Source organism: Calidris pugnax, unplaced genomic scaffold (genome assembly GCF_001431845.1).
Source record: "Calidris pugnax isolate Ruff unplaced genomic scaffold, ASM143184v1 scaffold39, whole genome shotgun sequence".
Taxonomy (NCBI): domain Eukaryota; kingdom Metazoa; phylum Chordata; class Aves; order Charadriiformes; family Scolopacidae; genus Calidris; species Calidris pugnax.
The window spans coordinates 8,864,406-8,887,005 of record NW_015090828.1 but is presented as its reverse complement, the minus strand read 5'-3'; the positions used below and the strand labels follow the sequence as shown (position 1 = coordinate 8,887,005).

General features: G+C 54.5%; 2 protein-coding genes across 2 annotated transcripts in view; one reads left to right on the top strand and one right to left on the bottom strand.

The window, feature by feature from the left end:
- Positions 1-22,600, top strand: part of CDH23 (cadherin-related 23) — a 143,843-nt gene that overhangs the window by 66,353 nt on the left and 54,890 nt on the right. Inside the window, exons 15-27 of the mRNA XM_014940541.1 lie at positions 814-921; positions 2,167-2,356; positions 4,741-4,886; positions 5,205-5,424; positions 6,642-6,794; positions 8,268-8,381; positions 9,729-9,877; positions 18,258-18,318; positions 18,690-18,838; positions 19,837-19,972; positions 20,835-21,223; positions 21,309-21,410; positions 22,297-22,299. Coding sequence (XP_014796027.1) covers positions 814-921; positions 2,167-2,356; positions 4,741-4,886; positions 5,205-5,424; positions 6,642-6,794; positions 8,268-8,381; positions 9,729-9,877; positions 18,258-18,318; positions 18,690-18,838; positions 19,837-19,972; positions 20,835-21,223; positions 21,309-21,410; positions 22,297-22,299 — 1,920 coding nt within the window. The remainder of the gene's footprint in view (positions 1-813; positions 922-2,166; positions 2,357-4,740; positions 4,887-5,204; positions 5,425-6,641; positions 6,795-8,267; positions 8,382-9,728; positions 9,878-18,257; positions 18,319-18,689; positions 18,839-19,836; positions 19,973-20,834; positions 21,224-21,308; positions 21,411-22,296; positions 22,300-22,600) is intronic.
- LOC106887132 (chromosome unknown open reading frame, human C10orf105) lies at positions 12,074-14,616 on the bottom strand. Its single transcript, XM_014940544.1, has 2 exons — positions 14,500-14,616; positions 12,074-12,568 (listed from the first exon to the last, which is right to left on the bottom strand). Exon 2 carries the CDS (start codon positions 12,561-12,563, stop codon positions 12,147-12,149), a length of 417 nt encoding a protein of 138 aa, XP_014796030.1. The 5' UTR covers positions 12,564-12,568; positions 14,500-14,616; the 3' UTR covers positions 12,074-12,146.

Below are 22,600 nucleotides of genomic sequence, written 5' to 3'. Positions count from 1 at the left end.
AGGGCACATCCCCAGAGGCTGTTGTGTTCAGATTTGCCTCTTCTACCACGGGGTGGCACCAGCAGCTCAGCTTGGTGTGATGGTAGGACCTGATTACTCAGGAGCCCCAGGAGAAGCTCCACCAAGACACCCTTCATGGCGCTGGCAGGCACCAGGGGCTCCCTCCTGCCCCTCTGCCCCCCTTTGCCTTGTACTGCAGCCCATCCCTCAGGCACCTTTATAGAGTCACAGGCTGGATTGAAATGGGTGATGTGGGGAGGTGAGAGACCCACAGACACCAGGGTGCATCCCACGGGCTTGGTACTGTCACTTAGGTGCCATTTCTCAGGCTGGAAATGAAGATAGGTAACACTTCAGGGCACCATCCTCTCCTGTGCTCTCTTGTCTTTGCACCTCTCATCCCCTGTTATTACACCCTCTCCCAATTTCTCATTTATTCCTTTCTTTTTTTTTGGCTTTTTACCCATCAGTCAAGGTTTTTTCCTTCCTTTCCTGCCATGCCCCAACTGTACCACCTTCCCCACCACCACCACCAATTTGCATCCCCTCTCCGGTGAAGCAGCTGCTTGAAAAACACACCTTGTGCCCCTGAGGTTTTTTTTTGACTGCAATGTAATAAATACACGTGAGCTAAACCAAGCTCAGACACGCCAAGAAGCCTTGGCTGTGAAGATGCAGGAGGTTGTTTTTCTATGGATTCTCCCTCTGGAAGGTGAACATGCCTTGGGTCCGTGATGCTGCTGTACGTCCAGGGATACACGCTGTGCTGCCCCAGGAACCAATACCACCTGATGCTTGCTTCTTCTCTCACAGGTGAACATCACGCTGCTGGACATCAATGACAACTATCCCACCTGGAAGGATGAGCCCTACTTCATTAACCTGGTGGAAATGACCCCCCCCAACTCAGATGTCACCACGGTACGTGCGAGGGGAGGTGGCTCTTGCACTAAAAGACTCTTCCTTTCACCCGGTGAGGTTGTCACCTGCTTGGCTGCAGCAGGGAGTCACCTCCAAACCAATGTCACCTCTGAACCAATGTCACCTCCAAACTGGTGTCCCCTCCAAAGCAGCGTCACTTCCAGCCAAGCACCTTCTTGCAGGAGTCCATATAAAAAGTCACTCCTGGGGCCTCCTCCCTGCTGCCCATCCCATGTGTTTCTCCTGTCTGCTGGGATTATTTTCTTTTTCTCCCTAAATTGTGTGGGTTTTAGCCAAATTCTCCCTTTCTTAGCCTCGCCTGCGACCTCCTTCAAGGACCTCTCTGAAAGACATTGATTTACGGCCTTTCAAGTCCCTCTGGTGAAATAAAAGAGAAGGAGAGAGGGAGGCTCATACTCCATCACGCTGGGAGAAAAATGACGGGCACCAGACAGAAAATAAATGAGGGAAAAGCGAAGGGAATCCACAAAATCATATAAGGGGGAAGGCTACAAAGGAAAAGGAGTTGGGGAGCACAGAAGAAAGGTTCTCTCTCTCTCCGTGCAGCACCGGCCCCGCTGCTCGGCGCCTGCTTGAAGTCGTCTTGCCTTTGACATCCCAATTAGTTGCTGGGAAAATAATTATTGTGTCATCTATCTGATGTAAATTCAGAGGCAGGACAAGCAGCGGGGGCCGGGGAAGTTACGAGCGTAATGAAGCTGGGTTTGTTTTTTTTAAACGTAAGCGTCCCTTGTAATTAAAAATGTCACGGGGAGAACAATAAAACACAAGATGTCTGGCGGGGAGGAGAACCCCACCAGTGAATTATTTCCAGCCTTTCCAGCGTGGCAGCACAAGTTCCTCAGCATGTTTCTTTGTCCCATTTATTTTCTTTTTCGGAAGGGCACTTGTTTTCTAGCTGGCTTTATTTAAAAAGGAGAGAGCCCCATGTGATTGCTGAGTGCTCATGTCTCTCTTGCCATGCCGTTACCTCCCGGGCTTGCAGGCCAATATCGGTGAGATTTAACACCGCAGTAAAGGTCTCAAGGGTACAAAATCCCTGCAAGCATCATGAAAATATACAGCTGTGTGGAGGAAGGAGAACCTTCTTGCTGCTGCTGGTACGGGGAAGCCTGTCGTGGGAGCTCAGCCTCATTATTAGACACTGGTGAATCTACATGGAGATGCGCTGAGGGAGTTAATTCTTGTCGTTCTGCTTTAAATTTTGCTGTTTCTCCATGGCAGGTGGTGGCTGTTGACCCGGACCTGGGGGAGAATGGCACGGTGGTGTACAGCATCCGACCCCCCAACAAGTTCTACAGCATCAACAGCACCACGGGCAAGATCCGCACCACCGGGGTGCTGCTGGACCGGGAGAACCCCAACCCCCAGGAGGCCCAGCTCATGAGGAGGATCGTGGTGTCGGTCACCGACTGTAAGCCCGCTTCTGTCTCTCTCCTCTTTTTTTCTTGAGGGACCATACTAGAAATCACTGGGGCTCAAGTTGAGCAAGCATTACCTTCCTCTTCCTCTGCTTCTTCTCCCTGATGGTTTTCACCTGTCGAGCTGAACTTTTCTCCGACTGATTTTTCCTTCACAACAAAAGAGAGGACTTTACAAGGGCATGCAGCGACACAACTTTTCTCCGACTGATTTTTCCTTCACAATGAAAGAGAGGACTTTACAAGGGCATGCAGTGACCCCTTCCAACCCAAACCATTCTATGAAGTTTCTTTTTTATTTTTTTCCTGTTTTGAGCATAAGTTCCAAAGACCTTTTTGAGGTAAAAATAACAAGAGCAGGTTAAAACCTGCTGCTAAAACAAACCAGAAACCCTCCAAACTTGAGCACGGTGGTTCCTGCAGCAGCCCTGGGAGGCTGGAATTCCTCCTTGTCTCAGAAGACACCATTGAGGTGTCCCTGCCCAGGGCAGGGGGGTTGGAACTGGATGATCTTGAAGGTCCCTTCCAACCCAAACAATTCTATGATTTTTATTTTTTTTTTTCCTGTGTTGAGCATGAGCTCCAAAGATGTTTTTGAGGTTAAAATAAAGAGAGCAGGTTAATACCTGCTGCTAAAACAAGCCAGAAGCCCTCAAAACTTGAGCGCATAAGTTCCAAAGACCTTTTTGAGGTAAAAATAACAAGAGCAGGTTAAAACCTGCTGCTAAAACAAACCAGAAACCCTCCAAACTTGAGCACGGTGGTTCCTGCAGCAGCCCTGGGAGGCTGGAATTCCTCCTTGTCTCAGAAGACACCATTCTTTGCGTTTTGCAGGTAAAAAACCCAAACCTAATGGTGTGTGAAACGTCGGTTCTGCAGGAGCCCCGCGCTCAGGCTGCATGCCGGGGGCAGGGGCTGTAGCACAAAGCCATGAGTGCTTAGGGCAGGCAGGGAGAGGAGGGCAGCACCGGGGGCTCCTAGTGTGCTGCTGAGAAGATGCCATCCTTTGGGGCACGTGGGGGAACTTGTTTCTGGGCTGCCCTGCAAGGTAAATGTCCTTTGCTCTGAAAATAGTATATATTAGGGAAAGTTTTTTAGGGGAAAAAAATAGAGGGAGATGAAGTGGGTACAGGGAGTTTTCCTCCTCCTTGTCTCAGAAGACACCATTCTTTGCATTTTGCAGGTAAAAAACCCAACACCTAACGGTGTATGAAACATCGGTTTTGCAGGAGCCCCGCGCTCGGGCTGCGTGCAGGGGGCAGGGGCTGTAGCACAAAGCCATGAGTGCTTAGGGCAGGCAGGGAGAGGAGGGCAGCACCGGGGGCTCCTAGTGTGCTGCTGAGAAGATGCCATCCTTTGGGGCACGTGGGGGAACTTGTTTCTGGGCTGCCCTGCAAGGTAAATGTCTTTTGCTGGTGAGGGGTCTGGAGAACAAGTCTCCTGAGGAGAGGCTGAGGGAGCTGGGGGTGTTCAGCCTGGAGAAAAGGAGGCTGAGGGGAGACCTCCTCGCTCCCTACAAATCCCTGAAAGGAGGGTGTAGCCGGGGGGGTCGGTCTCTTCTCCCAAGTCCCAGGCAATGGGACAAGAGGAAATGGCCTCAAGTTGTGCCAGGGGAGGTTCAGATTAGATACCAGGAAAAATGTTGACACGGAAAGGGTTCTGAAGCCTTGGAATGGGCTGCCCAGGAAGGCACCGTCCCTGGAGATATTTAAAGGACGTGGCGATGGGACAAGAGGAAATGGCCTCAAGTTGCACCAGGGGAGGTTCAGATTGGAGGGTAGGAAAAACACTGACAGGGAAAGGGTTCTGAAGCCTTGGACTGGGCTGCCCAGGGAAGGGGTTAAGGCACCATACCTGGAGGTATTTAAAAGCTGGGTTGACCTAGTGCTTAGAGACATGGTTTAGTGACGTTTTGTTTGGTTGGTTTCTTTTATCAGAGTGAGGTTGATGGTTGGACTAGATGACCTTAAAAGAACCCTTCCAACCTAGACAATTCTATGATTCTAAGGTATTTTCCCATTATCCAGTTCGTTTCCAAGAGCCAGCAGGCACATATAAACTCAACTCTGCCCTTTTCTATTTTTGCGTTGCCTTTGCTAAGACCATCTTCCCACCCAGCCTGCTAGAAGGACAGGGATAAGGATAGGCTGGTGTTGCTCTTGGTTTTTAGCTGCCTGCATGGGTAGCTGCTGGTCTGTCTTCTGTGCATCCTGCCAGGGGAAAACCAGTCTGCAGCACAAGGGATAACATGGACAGGTTAATGCCTCAATGGGGCAGCCTTTGGCTGTTTGCATAAGGATTGAGGATGTCTTTTGGGAGAAAGGGTTGGAAGTGGCTGGAAGCATCAACCTTGAAACCTTGTTCTTGCATTCTGCAGGTGGGAGGCCGCCCCTGCGAGCTACCAGCAGCGCCACAGTTTTTGTCAACCTGCTGGACCTGAACGACAACGACCCCACTTTCCAAAACCTGCCCTTTGTGGCCGAGATCGCCGAGGGCCTTCCTGCGGGCTCCTCCGTCTTCCAGGTGAGCATTGCTGCCCCATCGCTGCTGTGTCCTGCCCCAGGGAACTACTGTCATTGCCATTGGGTTCTGCAAAGCAAGCCACCAATACCTCCTCTCCATCCTCTGGCCATGCAACTGGGGGGATGCAAAAGGGGTTGTGGCATCCCACCCCACATTCTCACTCCCAGCATGGGGGGGGATGTCTTGAAGCCCCATTTTTTTCATCCTGGCATCTCTGGGGAGAAAGTAACACTCAGGGTTTATGCACTGATGATTTTCATCACCAGGAGATGATGGGGCTCCCCCATGCTCACCCCTTCCCTCCTCTCTCCCCGCCAGGTAGTGGCCATCGACCTGGATGAGGGTCCCAATGGGCAGGTGACGTACCGCATGCAGGTGGGGATGCCCCGCATGGATTTCCTCATCAACAGCACCAGTGGGCTTATCACCTCCACCACCGAGCTGGACAGGGAGAGGATCGCTGAGTACTACCTGCGGGTGGTGGCCAGTGACGCTGGCGTGCCCTCCAAGAGCTCCACCAGCACCTTGACTGTCAAAGGTGGGTGCGCTGAAACCCCTTCCAAGCCCTGCCCAGCCATGGAACCCCACGGGCAGGTGACGTACCGCATGCAGGTGGGGATGCCCCGCATGGATTTCCTCATCAACAGCACCAGTGGGCTTATCACCTCCACCACCGAGCTGGACAGGGAGAGGATCGCTGAGTACTACCTGCGGGTGGTGGCCAGTGACGCTGGCGTGCCCTCCAAGAGCTCCACCAGCACCTTGACTGTCAAAGGTGGGTGCGCTGAAACCCCTTCCAAGCCCTGCCCAGCCATGGAACCCCCTCTGATCCCAAAGAGATGGGTAACGAGGACACCTCCCCAGAGGAGATGTGGTTCATATCGGAGACACACTGAGGAGTCAGATGGACATGTCATCTGACCCATTATATCTGTACCACAGCAGATAAGGGTGCTGCCGTTTCTGCAGGCTTCACATCTTGCCCAATGTGGTGTCAGCATCATGCAGAGATGGGGAAAATACGGTGTTTTGGGCAGGGCCCCCAAATTCTGGATTGTTATTCCTCCATCCCCCCAAGTGTTTCTTTTTCTTTTGGCCTGCCTCTTGCTTCGAGCATGTGATTCACCTCGGGGGGGGGGGGGCTGTGGAAAGGAGGAGGTTGCCCCCACGCCACGGCCAGGGTGCTCCGTGCATCGGCGCTGCTTTTCCAACCCTTCCAAACCTGGGGTGGCATTGCGCTCTGCTGAACAGCCCTGCTGGGCTCCCCCACCTCGCGGACCACCCTGCCACCATTCCTTGTCCTTGCTCACATCTACTGGCTTCACACAAGCCTGGTGCTCTGAGGATAAGCATCATCTGGAAATAAACTGACCCTGGGTTTGGAAAAAGAAGTTTCTGGTCCTGTAACTCCAGAGCCCCCTGGAAATACACCAGGAAATGCTGAGCTCCTATTTGAGCCCCAAATTTTCCTCCGAATGGGGATGGCAACAAGTTGTGGTGCAAACAGTAACTTTAATTACAGTTGTGTGAGATTTTTTTGGAGGCGAGGGGAAGGGATCTGTGTGTGCCAAAGGCAACCAAATACAGTGGCCACGGGGACCAGTCCTTATACTGGTCTGCAGCCACCGGGGAGATGCTCGGGGCAGCAGCCGGGTGGTTTGGGCATCCCTGCAGACATCAGGCTGGCATCTGCAGGAGGGGGCAGCCCTGGTTGGGTGGGGGGGACACTCAGCTCAGCTCTGCTCCCCTTTTCAGTTCTGGATGTGAACGACGAGAGCCCCACCTTCTTCCCAGCCGTCTACAACGTCTCGCTGCCCGAAGACGTGGCCCGGGATTTCAAAGTGGTCCGGCTCAACTGCACGGACGCTGACGTGGGGCTGAACGCTGAGCTCAGCTACTTCATCACAGGTGTGAAGCCCCTTGGCAAACGCTGCTCAGGGTGGGGGGCTGTGGAAAGGAGCAGGTTGTCCCTACACCATGGCCAGGGCGCTCCGCGCATCGGCGCTGCTTTTCCAGCCCTTCCAAACCTGGGGTGGCATTGCCCTCTGCTGAACAGCCCTGTTGGGCTCCCTGCTTTGCTGACCACCCTGCCACCATTCCTTCTCGTTGCTTTGGGGTGAACCCCTTGCTCCTGAGCATCCCCTGCCCTCTCCCACCAGTGGGATGCAGCTGGGAAAAGCATGAGGAGGGGCTGAGACAGCATCGGTGCTACCTACACGAAAGGCTGGAAGCCTCTCTGGGGTTTTGGGGCATCTCGTAGCCCTGTGCGGGGGTGGTTTTTGGGTGGGCAGGGAGCAGGCAGGCAGTGATGCCACCCGGGCAGTGCCTGGCTCACAGCACCTGCAGCGGGGAAGCCCCTGGCCACGCTTTGACTTGCAAACTGCAGGCAGGGCATTGAGGCCTCGGGGAGAGCGGGCAAAAATAGAAGTGTCGCCGGAAAGTCATTTCTTTGGCTCAAAACAACAGCCTCACGTTTCGTCTCACAGCCCCTCCGGCATCCCTTGCAAGAGAAAAAGTGTGCGTTGGCCCACGGGTACCGCAGGCCACGTGCAAAGGGACACCAGTTTCCTTCCAAAACGCTCAGGAAATGACCTGGCTCTTACACGATACGGCTTTTTCCTTTTCCTGCTCTTTGCCCCAGGCCACATGTGAAGGGACACAGGTTTCCTTCCAAAATGCTCAGGAAATGATCTGGCTCTTACATGATTCAGCTTTTTCCTACAAGAGTTGCTCTTTGCGGGCCCTGTCAGGCAGGCACAGCATTTGGTGTGGGGAGGGAAGGCCCTCTGCCCGCTTCTGCTGCAGAGCAGCTTTGCTAGGGCAAGATATGGGATTATCCTACACTTGCCTCGCTCAAAACTATGTAAAATGCATCCCTTCAGGAGGGGGGGCTGAGCCAGGCTGACTCCGTGCCCGGCATCCTGTGCAGCATGAGCTCAGAAGCACAGAATCACCATGGTTGGAAAGGACCTCTGAGATCACCGAGTCCAACCACACACACACACACAAAAAAACCCCAAAACCTTACAGTCTCAGGCACTAGAGCATGCCCTGAAGAGCCATGTCTACACATTTCTTCAATACCTCCAGGGATGGTGACTCCACCACCTCCCTGGGCAGGCTGTTCCAGTGCCTGACCACCCTCTCAGGAAAGTAATTCCTCCTAATATCTAATCTAAACCTCTCCTGCCCCAACTTCAGACCATTTCCTCTGCTCCTGTCATTCTTCCCTTGGGAGAAGAGGCCAACCCCCACCTCTCTACACCCTCCTTTCAGGGAGTTGCAGAGGGCAATGAGGTCTCCCCTCAGCCTCCTCTTCTCAGGATGCTCTGTTCCCCACGTCCTGCTGATGGATAACCTGCTCCTTCTCCTTTGCTGCAGGTGGGAACCAGGATGGCAAGTTCAGCGTTGGCTTCAGGGATGGGGTGGTCAGGACGGTCGTGAGTCTGGACAGGGAGACCGTGGCATCGTACACGTTGATCCTGGAGGCCATCGGTAAGGCTTGCCCACTGTCCCAGTGGGACCACTGCCACGCGGGGTGGCTTTGCCCATGCTGAGCTGCCTCGGAAGCGTGGCAGAAGGACAGCAGCCTTTGAGCTGCTGTGTTTGGTGTTAAAATTTCACAGCATGCATTCATATGTCCCAGTCTCACCGTGACTTTTGCAGAGAGTAAACTTGCCCTGAGGCTTTCCCTTTCCCCCGGGGAAGGCAAGACCCCCCATTCCCAAGGGCAGACCTCCACCCAGAAATGCCAGTGCCACAGCATCATCCCCCTGATGCCCTGCCAGCCCTTAGCTCAGTGGCTGCCAATTACTCCAGAGCCCTCTGGCACAGGCAGAGGGTCTGTGTGCCAAACCCATCTTGGCCGTCATCCCCAGAGCTTTATAACGATGTGCCTGTTTACAGAAGAGTTAGACGTCCCTTTTGAAAGGAGAAATAAGTGGCCTGGTCAGAAATCTCAGGGGAACGGCATTGCAGGTGCCATGGGGTCTGCAGGACCCACGATCCCAAGTGGTAAGGGGTCCCTTCTGCCCCTCGGATGGGTACCAGATTGCCCGTGTCTCCCCTACCACCAGATCCCACCTGGGTGAGTTTAAGTGCTCCCTTGCACCAAGCATGTTGGGAAACCAAATCCAACCCATGCTCCCCGTTGCCTCATCCTTTGTGGCAAAGCCAAGAGTCGTGCTGCCATCTCCTTATCTGCTGAGCATCAACTGGTCCTGGTGCTCTTTGGCTGGGAGCCGACCTGGCTCTACAGAAAGCTCATCAGACTCCTGCTTAGCTTCATCTCCCAAATCTCTGACCTCCAGGAGTCCCTTCCAGCATACCTCACCCTCTTAGTTGATGGAATTGCAAACCCTCTGTGGCTCCCTGGCAGAGTTCGGGGGGTGGTTTGGCTTTTCTTTTGTCTTTAGGGACAGGCAGAATCCTCTCTGGAGGTGGTGCCACCACCATCACCTCCCCCAGCGGTTCAGGGTGGGATCTGAAAGCTCAGTTTAGGAATTATGGTCCTGTTATTTTTGGCAGCCAGAGGCTGAGCTCTGCCTGTGCAAAGAGGTGACTGAACCTCCCCTCCCCTTTCTCTCTCACACAGACAACGGCCCCACGGGGAACCGGCGCACTGGCACTGCCACCGTCTACGTGACCGTCCTGGACGTCAACGACAATCGACCCATCTTCCTTCAGAGCAGCTACGAAGTCAGTGTCCCCGAGGACATCCCGGCTGCCAGTCTGAAAGCTCAGTTTAGGAATTATGGTCCTGTTATTTTTGGCAGCCAGAGGCTGAGCTCTGCCTGTGCAAAGAGGTGACTGAACCTCCCCTCCCCTTTCTCTCTCACACAGACAATGGCCCCACGGGGAACCGGCGCACTGGCACTGCCACCGTCTACGTGACCGTCCTGGACGTCAACGACAATCGACCCATCTTCCTTCAGAGCAGCTACGAAGTCAGTGTCCCCGAGGACATCCCAGCCGCCAGCAGCATAGTGCAGGCAAGTGGCTCTCTCCTACTAGGGCCCCTGGGTGGGCGAAGGGATGCCCTGCTCTCTGGGCCATGGCACCACAGCTGTGAGCTGCTGGAAGCCCAGGGCAGATGTTTTCTCTCCCCATTGGTGCTCTTCTTCCTCCAGACCAGGGCAGGTTGTGTTCTTCCTTGTACCCTGACCCTTTCTAACCCAGGCTGTGAGCAGCAGGGAGAAGACAGGAAAGCACAAGGGGAAAAAAAACCTAGAAATTCACCCCGTTTCTAGAAGGGGTGAGAGGAACAAACCCAAGCCCTGTGTTGGCATGCCCCCTTTGCCTGGCTGTGTCCCTGCTTTCTCCTTCCTCCCTGCGGAGAAGGGGACCGAGAGCGGAGATCTCAAGGGGGAGGGAGCAGAGTGCAGGCAAAGAGGTGCTCTGAGAAAGGGGGGAGGAAACGGAGGGAGAAAAGCATTTGGACTTTGCTTTCATTTTTGTTCCTCTTTGAGGGAGCGGTGGGCAGAGCTGAATGGCTCAGTGAGGGCCGAATGAATGCGGGCATTCACGTGGCTTCTGGGGGCTTCCAGCATCCCTTCAAACCCAGGGCTCTTCTGGAGCAGGCACCAAAAGGCTCTTTGCAGATTGCTCCTCCTGCCTTGAATACCTCTCCCGGCACAGGCAGAGGGACAGCTTTGTCCCTGGCTCTCTTGGGCAGGGTGAGTCACCGGGGAGAGAAGAAAGGAGCCTTTTGCCTCTCGTGACAAAGGTTTGCTGGGAGTCGTGCTCTGGCTTCGATCCCCCCAAGCGTGAGCCCTGCAGCTCCTTGTTGCCTCTTGTGCTGTGGCAGGGTGTACGTGGTGCCTGTAGCCCCGTGCCCGTCTCTGGGGTCAGGCATCTGCCCCTAACCCCTGCACCCAGGGGTGGAGGTGTGCAGGTGGAGAGGGGTTCTGCCGTGGGACTCCCAAAACTGCACTGTTTTTCGCAAATTTTAAAACTGGGAATGGAGGAAACCCTGAGTCTGACATCCAAGACCCCCCCATCCTTTTGTTTTCCTTTTTTTTTTTTTTTTTTTTTTTTTTACAGCATGCTCCCCAAAAGAGGGGATGCTTTTGGCAAAGGAGAGATATTTGGGGGAGGTTTGTTTTCTACCAAACAAAATGAGAGGGAAGTGGAAATGGGCAACCACCTGGACTCAGTTTAATTTACACCTTTAGTGCGAACCGTTTGCGCTGAACATCTCCCCCTTCAAACGGATCCTCACGTTCCTGCGGCAACAAGAGAGTTTTTGAAGGTTTCCCCATCCCCTTCTCTGAAAGCCAGGCAGCCCAGGGCTGGAAGAGAGCAGGAATGTCCCAAGAATGGGAATGTCCCGGGCAGCCTGGGGAGGTCCCAAGGCAGAGTTACACCCTGCGAGGGTGAGAAACCATGTGAAACCCAGATGGTGCTCACCACGGTGCCTCACCAGGCACGGAGACTTCACTCAATGGGTGAAACAATGAACTCGATGGCTGAATGCAGCGCGAGCTGCAGATCTGGAAGAATTGAACCACTTTTTCCATTTCCCACTGATTCCTGTAAGCACGTCAGCTCACCTGCTGGCTGCTGTGTACCCTTTCCCAGCAGAAACACGCCGCTCGGCTTTGCGCAGTGTCTCTCTGAGCTTGGCAGCTCCTGCGAGCCTCAAAAGGCCTCTTTTTAATGCGTTTACAGACGTGTTTACCTGCTCCTGCTGCTTGTTTATTGAAGCAGGTTTCCAGCAGGCAGCTGGAGCGCGCATCCTTCCAAGCACCAACCGCAGCATCCCATAGCTCATCACACAGGGAGACAGGGGATGGGGAACCAGGCAGAACATGAGGAGCATGAGCCTTCCTCCACCTGCCCCGGGGCACATCTTGGGGTGCAATCCCAGCTTGAGGATTGCTTTTTGTGGAGCGTGTTTGCTCCAGGACGCCTCTCTTCAAAGGCAGCCAGGTTGCTCTGCTCTCTCGCCCAGGCTGTTTGTTGGGGTGCTGTGCAACTTGCACAATATTTTCCAAAAAGAAATGATAGCTGCGTGTGGGTGTACTTTGGATGCCTCCACCTTTCCTGCCAGGAAACGGTAACCTGGAAAGCATTTGGGAACCTGAAATAGCAAAAAGTCTCCTGTTGCCTTGCAGAGCCAATGTCTGGAAATAAGCCATTTAAAGAAGCTCTGCTGGGATGCCCAGGGTACCAGGGGATCCTTGAGAAGGGAACTGAGCCTGAACCAAAAGCTTGGGAAAGAATGGTGATGTGGGGTGAGCTAGTTCCTGCAGAGCAGGATCACATTTTGGTGGACTCCATGATGTCCCAGTCCTGGCTAGTCGGGGAGCTCCTAGGGCGTGCGAGGTGGCTCTGGGACATCGGTCTACTCCTCCTGAAGGTGTTGATGGAGCATCTCAGGGAGCCCAGCCGCTTCCAGAGCCTCAGCTGGGGCTCACTGGCATCCACCGGGTGATGGGGCATGCACTCACGGGGTCCAGAGCGGGACTGGTCCAGCCCTGCAGGCTTGCAGAGGGTGGCAAAGATGAGGAAGGTCACCAGGAGGAGGAAGATGCAGACGAGCACCACGATGATGGGCAGTGGGTCTGCCTTATCAGGGGATGCGGTAACGGGTGGGACCAGCTCGGTGGTTGAAACCAGAAGCCCAAGGAGAGGTGGGGTGGGAGAGGTTCCGTTGCCAGTGTCCTCTGTGCCCATCTTCCCTGCACAGCACAAGGTGAAAGAGAGAAGCGGCATGGGTGATTGCCACCTAGAAGGTGGACAGAGAACCACCCTTTGTTCAACCTGATGGATTTTTGGCTTGACTTGATGTCCAAGGTCCTCCTGGCCATGTTTTCCATGACACAGGGTGACAGGAGTCTGTGTGCTTTGCCAGCAGGCAAAGCACAGAGGTGGGATTCCCTGGAGATGTTCAAGGCCAGGCTGGATGGGGCTTGGAGCAACCTGGTCTGGTGGGAGGTGTCCCTGCCCAGGGCAGGGGAGTGGAACCTGATGATCTTTAAGGTCCCTTCCAACCTGAACCATTCTATGATTTATCTCTGTAAAGTACTGCCCCAAACTGAAGTGCAAAACTATCTGGCAAATAAATCTAGCACAGGGAGTAGCACGTACACCCAGGACCATACCCCTTGTGATGACACTTGTAGGGATCCCACACAGACATTGCTGGAAGCTTTTCTGAGAGAGATAAATAACTGTACCCTAGAGAAGGTCCAAAATCCTCCATTCAAGCTGCTGGGCTTTGGTTCTTCTCTGTTCCCCAGAAATGTGGTTTTATTGGATTGGCTGTCATTTGGGGTATTTTGATTTTTTTGCTCAGCCCCAAAGAAAATGGGTAGTTGGTTGAACCTCTGCCCAGGTAAGTCCCCATCAAGCTGCAATATTGCACTAGCAATAGTCTAAGGCCCTCACCGTTGTTGCGCCTCTGGGGTTAGGCGTTTTGCTGACCTGGTTTCAGGTTCAGACATGCCACGGGTTCCTCAGCCCGATCTGCAAACAGTGATGCAAACCAGCTTCTCCAAGCCTCATCAGTAAGAACTCTTTCCAAACACCTGATGGAGACTGTCGTCTCCTTTCCCCACCAGGTCACATCCCCTAATTCACATCCCTGGAGCAGTTTGCACCCATCATTTTGCTTCCGTGCGCTCTCCTGCACCCTTTCTTGGCCAGGGACTGGCTGTACTGGAGGCCAGTATCTTCCCAGCTCAGAGATGAGGGCTAGGGAACCCTCTACAACCTTGGCTTGGTCCTTGATGCTCTAGCCTCTGTGCTGGAGGTAAAGTTTCTCATTATGCTGACTTTTCTACAGAGATGTGGGAGTAGAAGAGTGTCCCTGGCAGCCCCCCTCTCCCAAAAAGGGTCATCCCTTCCAGATGGCCTCTAACATGAGACATTCCCCTGAGTGCTCAGCACTGGGCACGAGGCAGCTGAGGATCAGAAGGAAGAGAAATTGCAAAAAGCAAAATGCTCCTGAGGAAGGTGGGAGAGGCAGAAGAAAGGTTTTTTGAGCGTCAGCAGAAGACAGGGAGCATTATTCCGCCCGGCACTGGGGGCTGCCTCCCTGGCCTGGCCCAACTGCCTCATTTGGCAGGAGTTTTTCCTTAGGCTCTCCCTCCCTTTCCTCAAATCCCTGCAAAGAAAAGGCTGTTTCCAGGCACTTCTGTGCCTGTAACGCAGCTCGAATGAAAAGCAGCTCTCTTTCCCCTCCTCCCCTCCTCTTGCTTAGCGACGCTTTCCTGGAGCTCCCCAGCTTTTCCCAACGAGCTGAGTCTCCCTGCTGTCTTGCAGGAGGAGGTAACCCTGGAGGGTACCAAGCACCCGGAATATTTAGGTACCAAAAGCCAAGGGCTTTAAGTGCTGCTGTGCCCCATCACCCTCACTGTTAACCAGCAGAGCCAGCCAGGCTCTCCCCTTTTGAGACAAAGTGATGCCACGGGGGGAAGAAAAGAAGGATGCCCGCTTTCAAACCCACCTCAACCTTCCCATCTCCCCTCCCCACCCTCTTTGCAGCCCTGTCCCCAGGTGCCTGCAGGGCCGATGGATGGTGGCACATCCCTGGCCTGCCTCACTCGCCCCTTGTGGTTAGTCTAAGTGGCCACTGGTGGGTTTTGGGGGGTGGGTTTGGCCTCCCTACCTCTCACCAGCCGGCCGAGCCCGGGCTTTGCCTCCTGCACGCCTGCCTTGCCGCCTCTCCCACTGCGCTCCACCGCCTGCCAGCCCCCCTCCTCCTTTTTGGAGGGCAAGGGAGGGGGGGAGAGAGATGGAAAACTGAGGAGGGGGGCCCCCCGAGCCCCCCCTTCCCAGGCTGTGCCAGCACAACAGCAGTGCCCCGGGGCTGCGTCCCGCTGGGATGAGAGGGTGGAGATCCCCCGGGATGTGTTTTTGCCCCCTCGGGAAGGCTGGATGGTACAGTCGTGGGCTGAGCCCCCCTGCACTGGGGAGGGGGCAGCGGGCTGCCCTCCCCACCCTGCTCCCTCTTTTCCCAGCAACTCTGCGCCAAGCCGCCTGTGGGGTTTTTTTTCCCATCTTTTTTATTTTCCTCCTCCTTTTCTGACCCCCTGGGCAGGAGCCAGGGGTGTTTGAAAGGTGGCTTGCCAAAGCCTGGCGCTGCCCGCTCTCTCTAGCAGAGGGATAAGGCAGGCTGAAGGCACCTGGCACTCAGCTCCACAAGATGCTTTGCACCTGCAGCACAACGAGCTTTTCTTCCACTGCTTGCACTCAAATTTAATTGTTTTCTCAAGTTTTGGGACGGTCTCTCGAAGTACCACACCTCCTCCAGGACATCAGTGGGTCAAACCAGCAGCAGCCAAGCTTTTTCTCAGCCATAGAATCATAGAATGGTTTGGGTTGGAAGGGACCTCAAAGATCATCCAGTTCCAACCCCCCTGCCCTGGGCAGGGACACCTCCCACCAGACCAGGTTGCTCAAGACCCCATCCAGCCTGGCCTTGAACCCCTCCAGGGATGGGGCAGCCACAGCTTCTCTGGGCAACCTGTTCCAGTGTCTCACCACCCTCAGAGTAAAAAATTTCTTCCTGAGATCTAATCTGAATCTTTTTTCTTCCAATTTAAAACCGTTGCCCCCTGTCCTATCATTACACCTCCTGTCAAAGTCCTTCTCCAGCTCTTCTATAGGCCCCCTTCAGGTATTGAAAGGCCCCTGTAAGGTCTCCCTGGAGTCTTCTCTTCTCCAGGCTGAACAACCCCAGCTCTCTCAGCCTTATCCTCACAACAGAGGTGCTCCATCCTTCTGATCATCTTCATGGCCCTCTGCTGGACCTGTTCCAGCTGGTCCTGTTCCATGGGAAGCGGCAGGATCATTCACTGCTTTAATGCAAACTACTCTTCTATTTTTTCATTAAAAACCAAATAACCTGGGCTGACCCATTTAGGTGCTGGGGCTGCCAGAAGCAAATGCTCAGGTGAGGTGGGAACAGGGTGGTTAAGGGGGTTCTTGCAGAGTGGGGCTTGCTGCTCCCATCCAGTGCTCGTCATGTTGAAAAACCTCCCTGTTTGTGCACCTCGAAATGCATTTTTCCGGGCCCAGCATGGCAGGGAATGGCACAAAAAGCTGCAAAGATTTCTCTTGCATCCCTTAGGCTTCCATCCCACTGGCGTGGTGTTTTGGCTGGTGGGATAGTGGATCCCAAGAGGGAACTGGTACATGTGGCAGGCTGGTCTTGCTGTGCCAAGGCAGCTAGTCTGCCTGGGCATCCCTCACCTTCTGGGTCCATCCATCCCGTGGGAGAGGAGATATCCCAGCTCCTGCCCCCAGGAGAGCCCTGAGGGTGGATGAGCTGGTGTGGGAGGGAGAGCTTTCTGCTGTGAAAAGGAGGTGCTGGGTCCCCAGTGAAACACGGGGCAAGACACAGGGCTGTGTCCAGCCATAAGCAAGAGGTGAGCCAGTCTGTGACAGAGGCAAACAGCCCGTGTGGCACACGGGTGGGAAAGCCAGACATTTGGCAGGTGCAGAGTCAGCACTTTTGAAGATTTCTGCTGACGCGGGCTGATTTGATGGAAGGGAAAAGGAGCGGCTCGAGGCAGCTCAAAATTGCATTTTGGAAGAGCAGCTCTAAGTCCTGCAAGCATTCTGGGGGGCTGTGGGGGGAAAGGCAGCCCAGGGATTTAAAGCTGAGCCCCCCCTATAAATGGCCTCACTGTTCCCTCTGCACGTGCATCCTTTGCAGCCATCCCTCCTCTTTTCAGCCCAAGTCTGGGCAAGGAAACCCCTGACTAACATTTGTAGGGAGAAGATGTGGTAGAAGATGTCTTGCCAGGGGAGCAGCCAGAGAATAAAGGCTAAGGCACCCCCCCTGTGTCCTCACCCCGGTGATTTGCAAGCAGTCGTGGTTTGGGATGTCTCATGGGAAGTGGTTTCTTCAGGGGGGAGATGCAGCAGCTCGATGCCAGCCGTGGAGGAAGCCCAGACCCTGCTGTCCCTTGTTCCCCATGTCCTGCTTCCCAGCTGGTGGAGCTGGCAGGCTGCTGGCTGGGGCTGGTGGGGAAAGCACTGCAGTGCTTTTCAGTGACACCAGAGGGGACCCGTGTCTTGGGTTTCCCGGGTTGGATGGCTTAGTCGGTACACAATCACAGAATGATACGGGGTCGGAAGGGACCTCTGGAGATCATCTAGTCCAACCCCCTGCCAAAGCAGGGCCACCCAGAGCAGGTTGCACAGGAATGTGTCCAGGTGGGTTTGGAATGTCTCCAGAAATGGAGACTCCACCACCTTCCTGGGCAGCCTCTTCCAGGGCTCTGCCAGAAGTTTCTCCTCATGTTGAGATGGAACTTTTTATGTACAAGTTTGTTCCCGTTCCTTCTTGTCCTGTCCCTGGGCACCACTGAAAAAAGACTGGCCCCATCCTCCTGACACCCACCCTTGAAGTATTTATAGGCATTGATCAGATCCCCCCTCAGTCTTCTCTTCTCCAGACTAAAAAGACCCAAGTCCCTCAGCCTTTCCTCCTAAGAGAGATGCTCCAGGCCCCTCATCATCTCTGTACCCTCTGCTGTCCCCTCTCCAGCAGTTCCCTGTCCTTCTGCAACTGGGGAGCCCAGAACTGGACCCAGTGCTCCAGATGGGGCCTCCCCAGGGCAGAGCAGAGGGGCAGGATGACCTCCCTCCACCTGCTGCTCACACTCTTCCTGATGCCCCCCAGGATGCCATTGGCCTTCTTGGCCACAAGGGCCCATTGCTGGCTCATGGCCATCCTGTTGTCCACCAGTACATGTATGGACCTTGCAGTGCATAACAGCTGAGGGATGCTCCCACCCACTATTCAGGGTCTCAGATCAGTGTCCAGATAACCGTATGCTCTAGGCTGGTGGCACTCATGTTTCCTTCAGGTTTTTTTGCATATGCTGCTGCTTGGGTGACTTGGCAATATCTTGCAGTGAGAGGGTAAACGCAAGCAGCTCTCAGAGCCAATAGACCCAGGTGGGTGTGCTGGCTGAAAGGTGGGCCATTCCTTTAACACAGTGCATGATGCACCCCGATGACATGGGCTGGGTGCCCACCAGGCACCAGAGCAGCTCTTTCTGCCAAGCCAAGCCAGCTCTGCAGGCAGGGGGGCTCTGTCCCCAGTGGCATCTCCAGCGGAGCGAGCATTGGTGTGCAGGGCAGGACCTCCATCAATGGTTTCATGGCATGGTCCTCAGACTTGGGTCCTACCCCAAACCCATCCAGCTGCTACCCTGGCAGCCGAGGGCTCCTGAGCCCGTTATCCCTGCTGTCCAGTGATGAGGGGAAGGTGACTTCTTCTGTTTTGCAGCTGTTAAGCTCCCTGGCTCAGATGGAGCAGCAGGTTGTCCAGCCTTGGGCAGGGTGAGAGGACTTGTCATGGCCTGGAAATCTCCGCTCTTTACCTTCAATGCTTTTCTTTTTCTCTCAAAGGTGAAAGCCACGGATGCGGATGAAGGCATTAATGGCAGAGTGTGGTACAGGATTGTCAAGGGTAAGTCCAGGTGCCCCTTCATGCGTGGGTGCGTTCCCACCAGTCTCTGGTCAGCCCCATGCACAGACTCATTGCGCCCTCCATCCTCTTGCACTTTGCAACCCACAGAAATGTTCCCCCCAACTCCTGTGCAAAACTTCAGCATTAGGATAGGGAAGATGATGTGTCATGGATGGACACCTAGATGCCATAACTCCTGGCTTGACCAGGGCCAAACCTACATCAGCTGAGCCTGATGTAGCTGAAGGTGATGGGGGCTTGGGTTTTGCTCAATCATCTCCCTCCAAGATAGCCCCCTTGGGGAGGGCTCTGCATGCCACCAAGATGCAGTGATGATGAGGAGCATCCATCTTGCTTTTCCTTCCCTCCAGGAAACGAGCACAACCATTTCCGCATCAACCCCAGCACCGGGCTGGTGATGCGAGGCGTGAGGCACCTGGACCGGGAGCAGAACTCCTCTCACGTCCTGGAGGTGGAGGCCTACAACACGGAGCAGGGACCCATGAGAAGCTCCGTCCGGGTAAGGACCTCGTGGCTGGACCACGGGGCTGGGCGGCGGAGGAGCTCACGTGAAATATTGGGGATGCTTCATCAGAGGGCAGTCATTTCCAGCCCTCGCAGGCGTGCAGGAAGCTTTGAGCCATCTGGCATGGAAACGCTGACGAAAAGTCTCTGGAGGCTGACCGTGGGTGGAAAAGAGCTTGTTGAGGGTTTGGGGTTTTTTTAGGTTTTTTTTTTGGTTGTTATTTTCTTTTTCTTTCCTGTGACGTTTGGGTGCAATGAGGCTGTGAAGCAGTGGGGCCGTGGCTGTGGCAGGGAGTCCCTCTCCCCCAGGAGATGCTGCTTGGGCTTGCTCAGCTCAGAGCTGAGCCTTGGGCTGTTGGAAACCACGTCTCCTGCCCAGGCATCTGTTTAAATAAACCAGGACCCAGGGGCAATAACCTTTAGCAGTGACACCACCAGCTTCCCACGGTTCTCACAAGCCCAACCCCTCTGGTTACATCTATTTTTGGACTCTCTGATGGGGTGGGCTCTGGCCAAGCGTGGTGTGCCCGCAGCACCAGCAGCAGAGCAAAAAATAAAATAAAATATAAAAAAAAAAACCCAGAGAAGAAATTATGTTCCCCTGGGGAAACAGCAGCTCGACCTGCTGAACTTTGAGCACAATTTCCCACCAGCGTTTCTACATGGTGGGGTCTCCAAACAGCAAGGTTTCCAGCAGGGCATCCCCAAGTGAGGGGGAATTAATATACAGACAGAATTAATATTAAAAAACCACCACATTTCTGACCAGGGAAGGACTGAGTCACTCTGACCACAGCACAGGGCTTGTTTAAATGTTGTGCTGCTAAGCGGCGTGTGTTCGCTCTCCATCACGTGGCGTTGGTACCAGAGGCAGGGTTTCTCCTGCGTGGCAGATGAGTGCTGTGGAAGGAGATGTTTCCTCTGGGAAGATGGTGAGGGTTGGGGAGCTCTGCCTGCCTCATCCCGCCGTTTCTCCGGGGGGGGCTTTCCCAGGTGATCGTCTACGTGGAAGACGTCAACGACGAGGTGCCAGTGTTCACCCAGCGGCAGTACAACCGCCTGGGGCTACGGGAGACGGCGGGGATAGGGACTTCTGTGGCGGTGGTGAGGGCCACCGACCGAGACACAGGTAGGAAGGTGGGGGGGGAGCTTACTGAAACACCCAGTTTGTGGGGAAATGGGTGAAAAAAGGGACAACTCATAACAGCCTTCCACTATCTGAAGGGAGCCTACAGGAGAGCTGAAGACGGACTCTTTGTCAGGATTCCAGTATCTGAAGGGAGCCTACAGGAGAGTTGAAGACGCTTTGTCAGGGTATGTGGTGACAGGACAAGGGATAACAGTTTTAAATTGGAAGAGGGGAGATTTAGATTAGATACCAGAAAGAAATTCTTTGCTGGGAGGGTGGTGAGACACTGGAACAGGTTGCCCAGAGAAGCTGTGGCTGCCCCATCCCTGGAGGTGTTCAAGGCCAGGCTGGATGGGGCTTGGAGCACCCCGCTCTAGTAGGAGGTATCCCTGCCCATGGCAGGGGGGTTGCAACTGGATGATCTTTAAGATCCCTTCCAACCTAAACCATTCTATGATTCTATGAAATCAGCCATTGCACAGATCCTGGGCAATGGCTTCAAGCTGGAGGGGAACAGATTTAGACTGGAGATTAGGAGAGGGTTCTTCACTGTGAGGGTGGTGGAGCACTGGAACAGGTTGCCCAGGGAGGTGGTTGAGGCCCCTTCCCTGGAGATATTCAAGGTGAGGCTCGATGAGGCCCTGGGCAACGTGGTCTAGTTGGGGGTGTCCCTGCTGACTGCGGGGAGGTCGGACTAGATGGCCTTTGGAGGTCCCTTCTGGCCTGGGCAATTCTATGATTCTATGATTCTATGAAATCTCCACATGGGGTGGGCTCTGCTCCATGAGTGGGGTTGGCATCAACGGTACCCGCCTCTTCGGGATGCTTGGTCCAACTGTCACCCTGTCACTTCCTGCCCCAGGGAACGGGGGTCTGGTGAACTACAAAATCCTGTCGGGCGCCGAAGGGAAGTTTGAGATTGATGAAAGCACGGGCCTCATCACGACAATAGATTACCTGGACTACGAGACCAAAACCAGCTACCTGATGAACGTCTCTGCCACAGACCAGGCACCCCCCAACAACCAGGGCTTCTGCAGCGTCTATGTCAGCCTGCTGAACGAGCTGGATGAGGCTGTGCAGTTCTCCAACAGCAGCTACGAGGCCGTGATCATGGAGAACATCCCCCTGGGCTCCGAGGTGCTCCGGGTCCAGGCCCGCTCGATCGACAATCTCAACCAGATCACCTACAAATTCGACCCCAACACCAATGCCCAGGCGCTCTCCCTCTTCAAGATCAACGGGATCACTGTAAGTAGCCACAGTGTGGTCCTTCTTGGCTTGCTTGTCCACCAAAGTGTTGGTGACCCACATGGCTGTTGTTCATCCTTGGCAGGGCGTGATCACGGTCAAAGGCCAGGTAGACCGAGAGAAAGGGGATTTCTACACCTTGACAGTGGTGGCGGATGATGGAGGACCAAAGATTGACTCCACGGTGGTGAGTAGCTTCTACCCACTTCCCCACCATCCTTTGCATGGTTAGATGACCTCAGGTCACCCCCATCTTCCTCTGGCATGGGACAGCATGTCCTAGTTGTCCCCTCTGCTCTCACCACCAGGGTCTGGAAACCCTGATTTGGGGGAAACCCTGCATGTCATAGGGTGGGATTTCCCAGAATAATAATAAAAAAAACCCAGCTCACTCAAACTGCAGAGTTTGCGGATCGCTTACTGAGCTAAAACAGTTTTGAGGGAGGTAAATTTGGGGGCCTTGAAATACTTCACGGTGGTTTATGTTTAAGAGGGTTATATTTGGCAGTTTCAAAGGCAGCCGAGCAGGGGGTGATTTGCATTTCTCTGCCGAGGCAGGAGGCACCGCCGGGTGCAGGGTGAGCCTGGTCCCTGTGCCGTGGGCAGGGATGGCTCTGCTGGCACTACCCAAACTCTGCTGGTTTGGGCCAGCTGGAGGACAGGAGCCCTGGAGGGAGGGAATGTTTGAAAGCAGAGGCTGCCCCGCAGCGATGGGCAGCAGTCTGGGTTTTGAGCCTTCTCGTTTCTTGATGCATCTGTTGCCTCTCAAAAGGATGCTGGATGGCAGGGGTGGGGAGGCTGCAAGCGCTGTCTGTCCCCCCCGTGGGTGCCGGTGGCTGTGCTCCCCCCTCTGCTCATGTTTGAGCCTCTCTGAGGGTAAATCTGCCCAGCTTATCTAGAAAAAACAAAGGGATGCATCGACAGAGAAGCTTGTGTTGCAGACCAACTGCAACCCCCAACTCTGCTACGGTGGGATGCAGGGTCAACCCACTGCCTCTCGGCTGTGCCTGCCCCTCCTCGTGCCCCACTAAATCTCTGTTTTCTCTGTTTCTCCCTCTGCTCTCCTCCAACAGAAGGTAAGCCTGTCCATCACGCTTGGCATCACCTTGGGGGCCGGGACCCATCCCAAACTCCGCATCGAGCTGTGGGGAGGGACCAGGGAGGAGGTCTCCAACCCCATCCCACCAACACCAGCCTCTGTGAGGACCCCAGGATGTGGTGCAGCACCCATGAGCCACCCAAGCTGCTGGAGAGCAGAAATCCTCACATCCTGATCCAGCACTTGGGATGGCAGCTGCCGGATCCCTCATGGCTGCTGAATGGGCTCTCCCCGCTCCCGACTCACCGTTTTTAATTCAACAGCAACAAGAAGGGAAT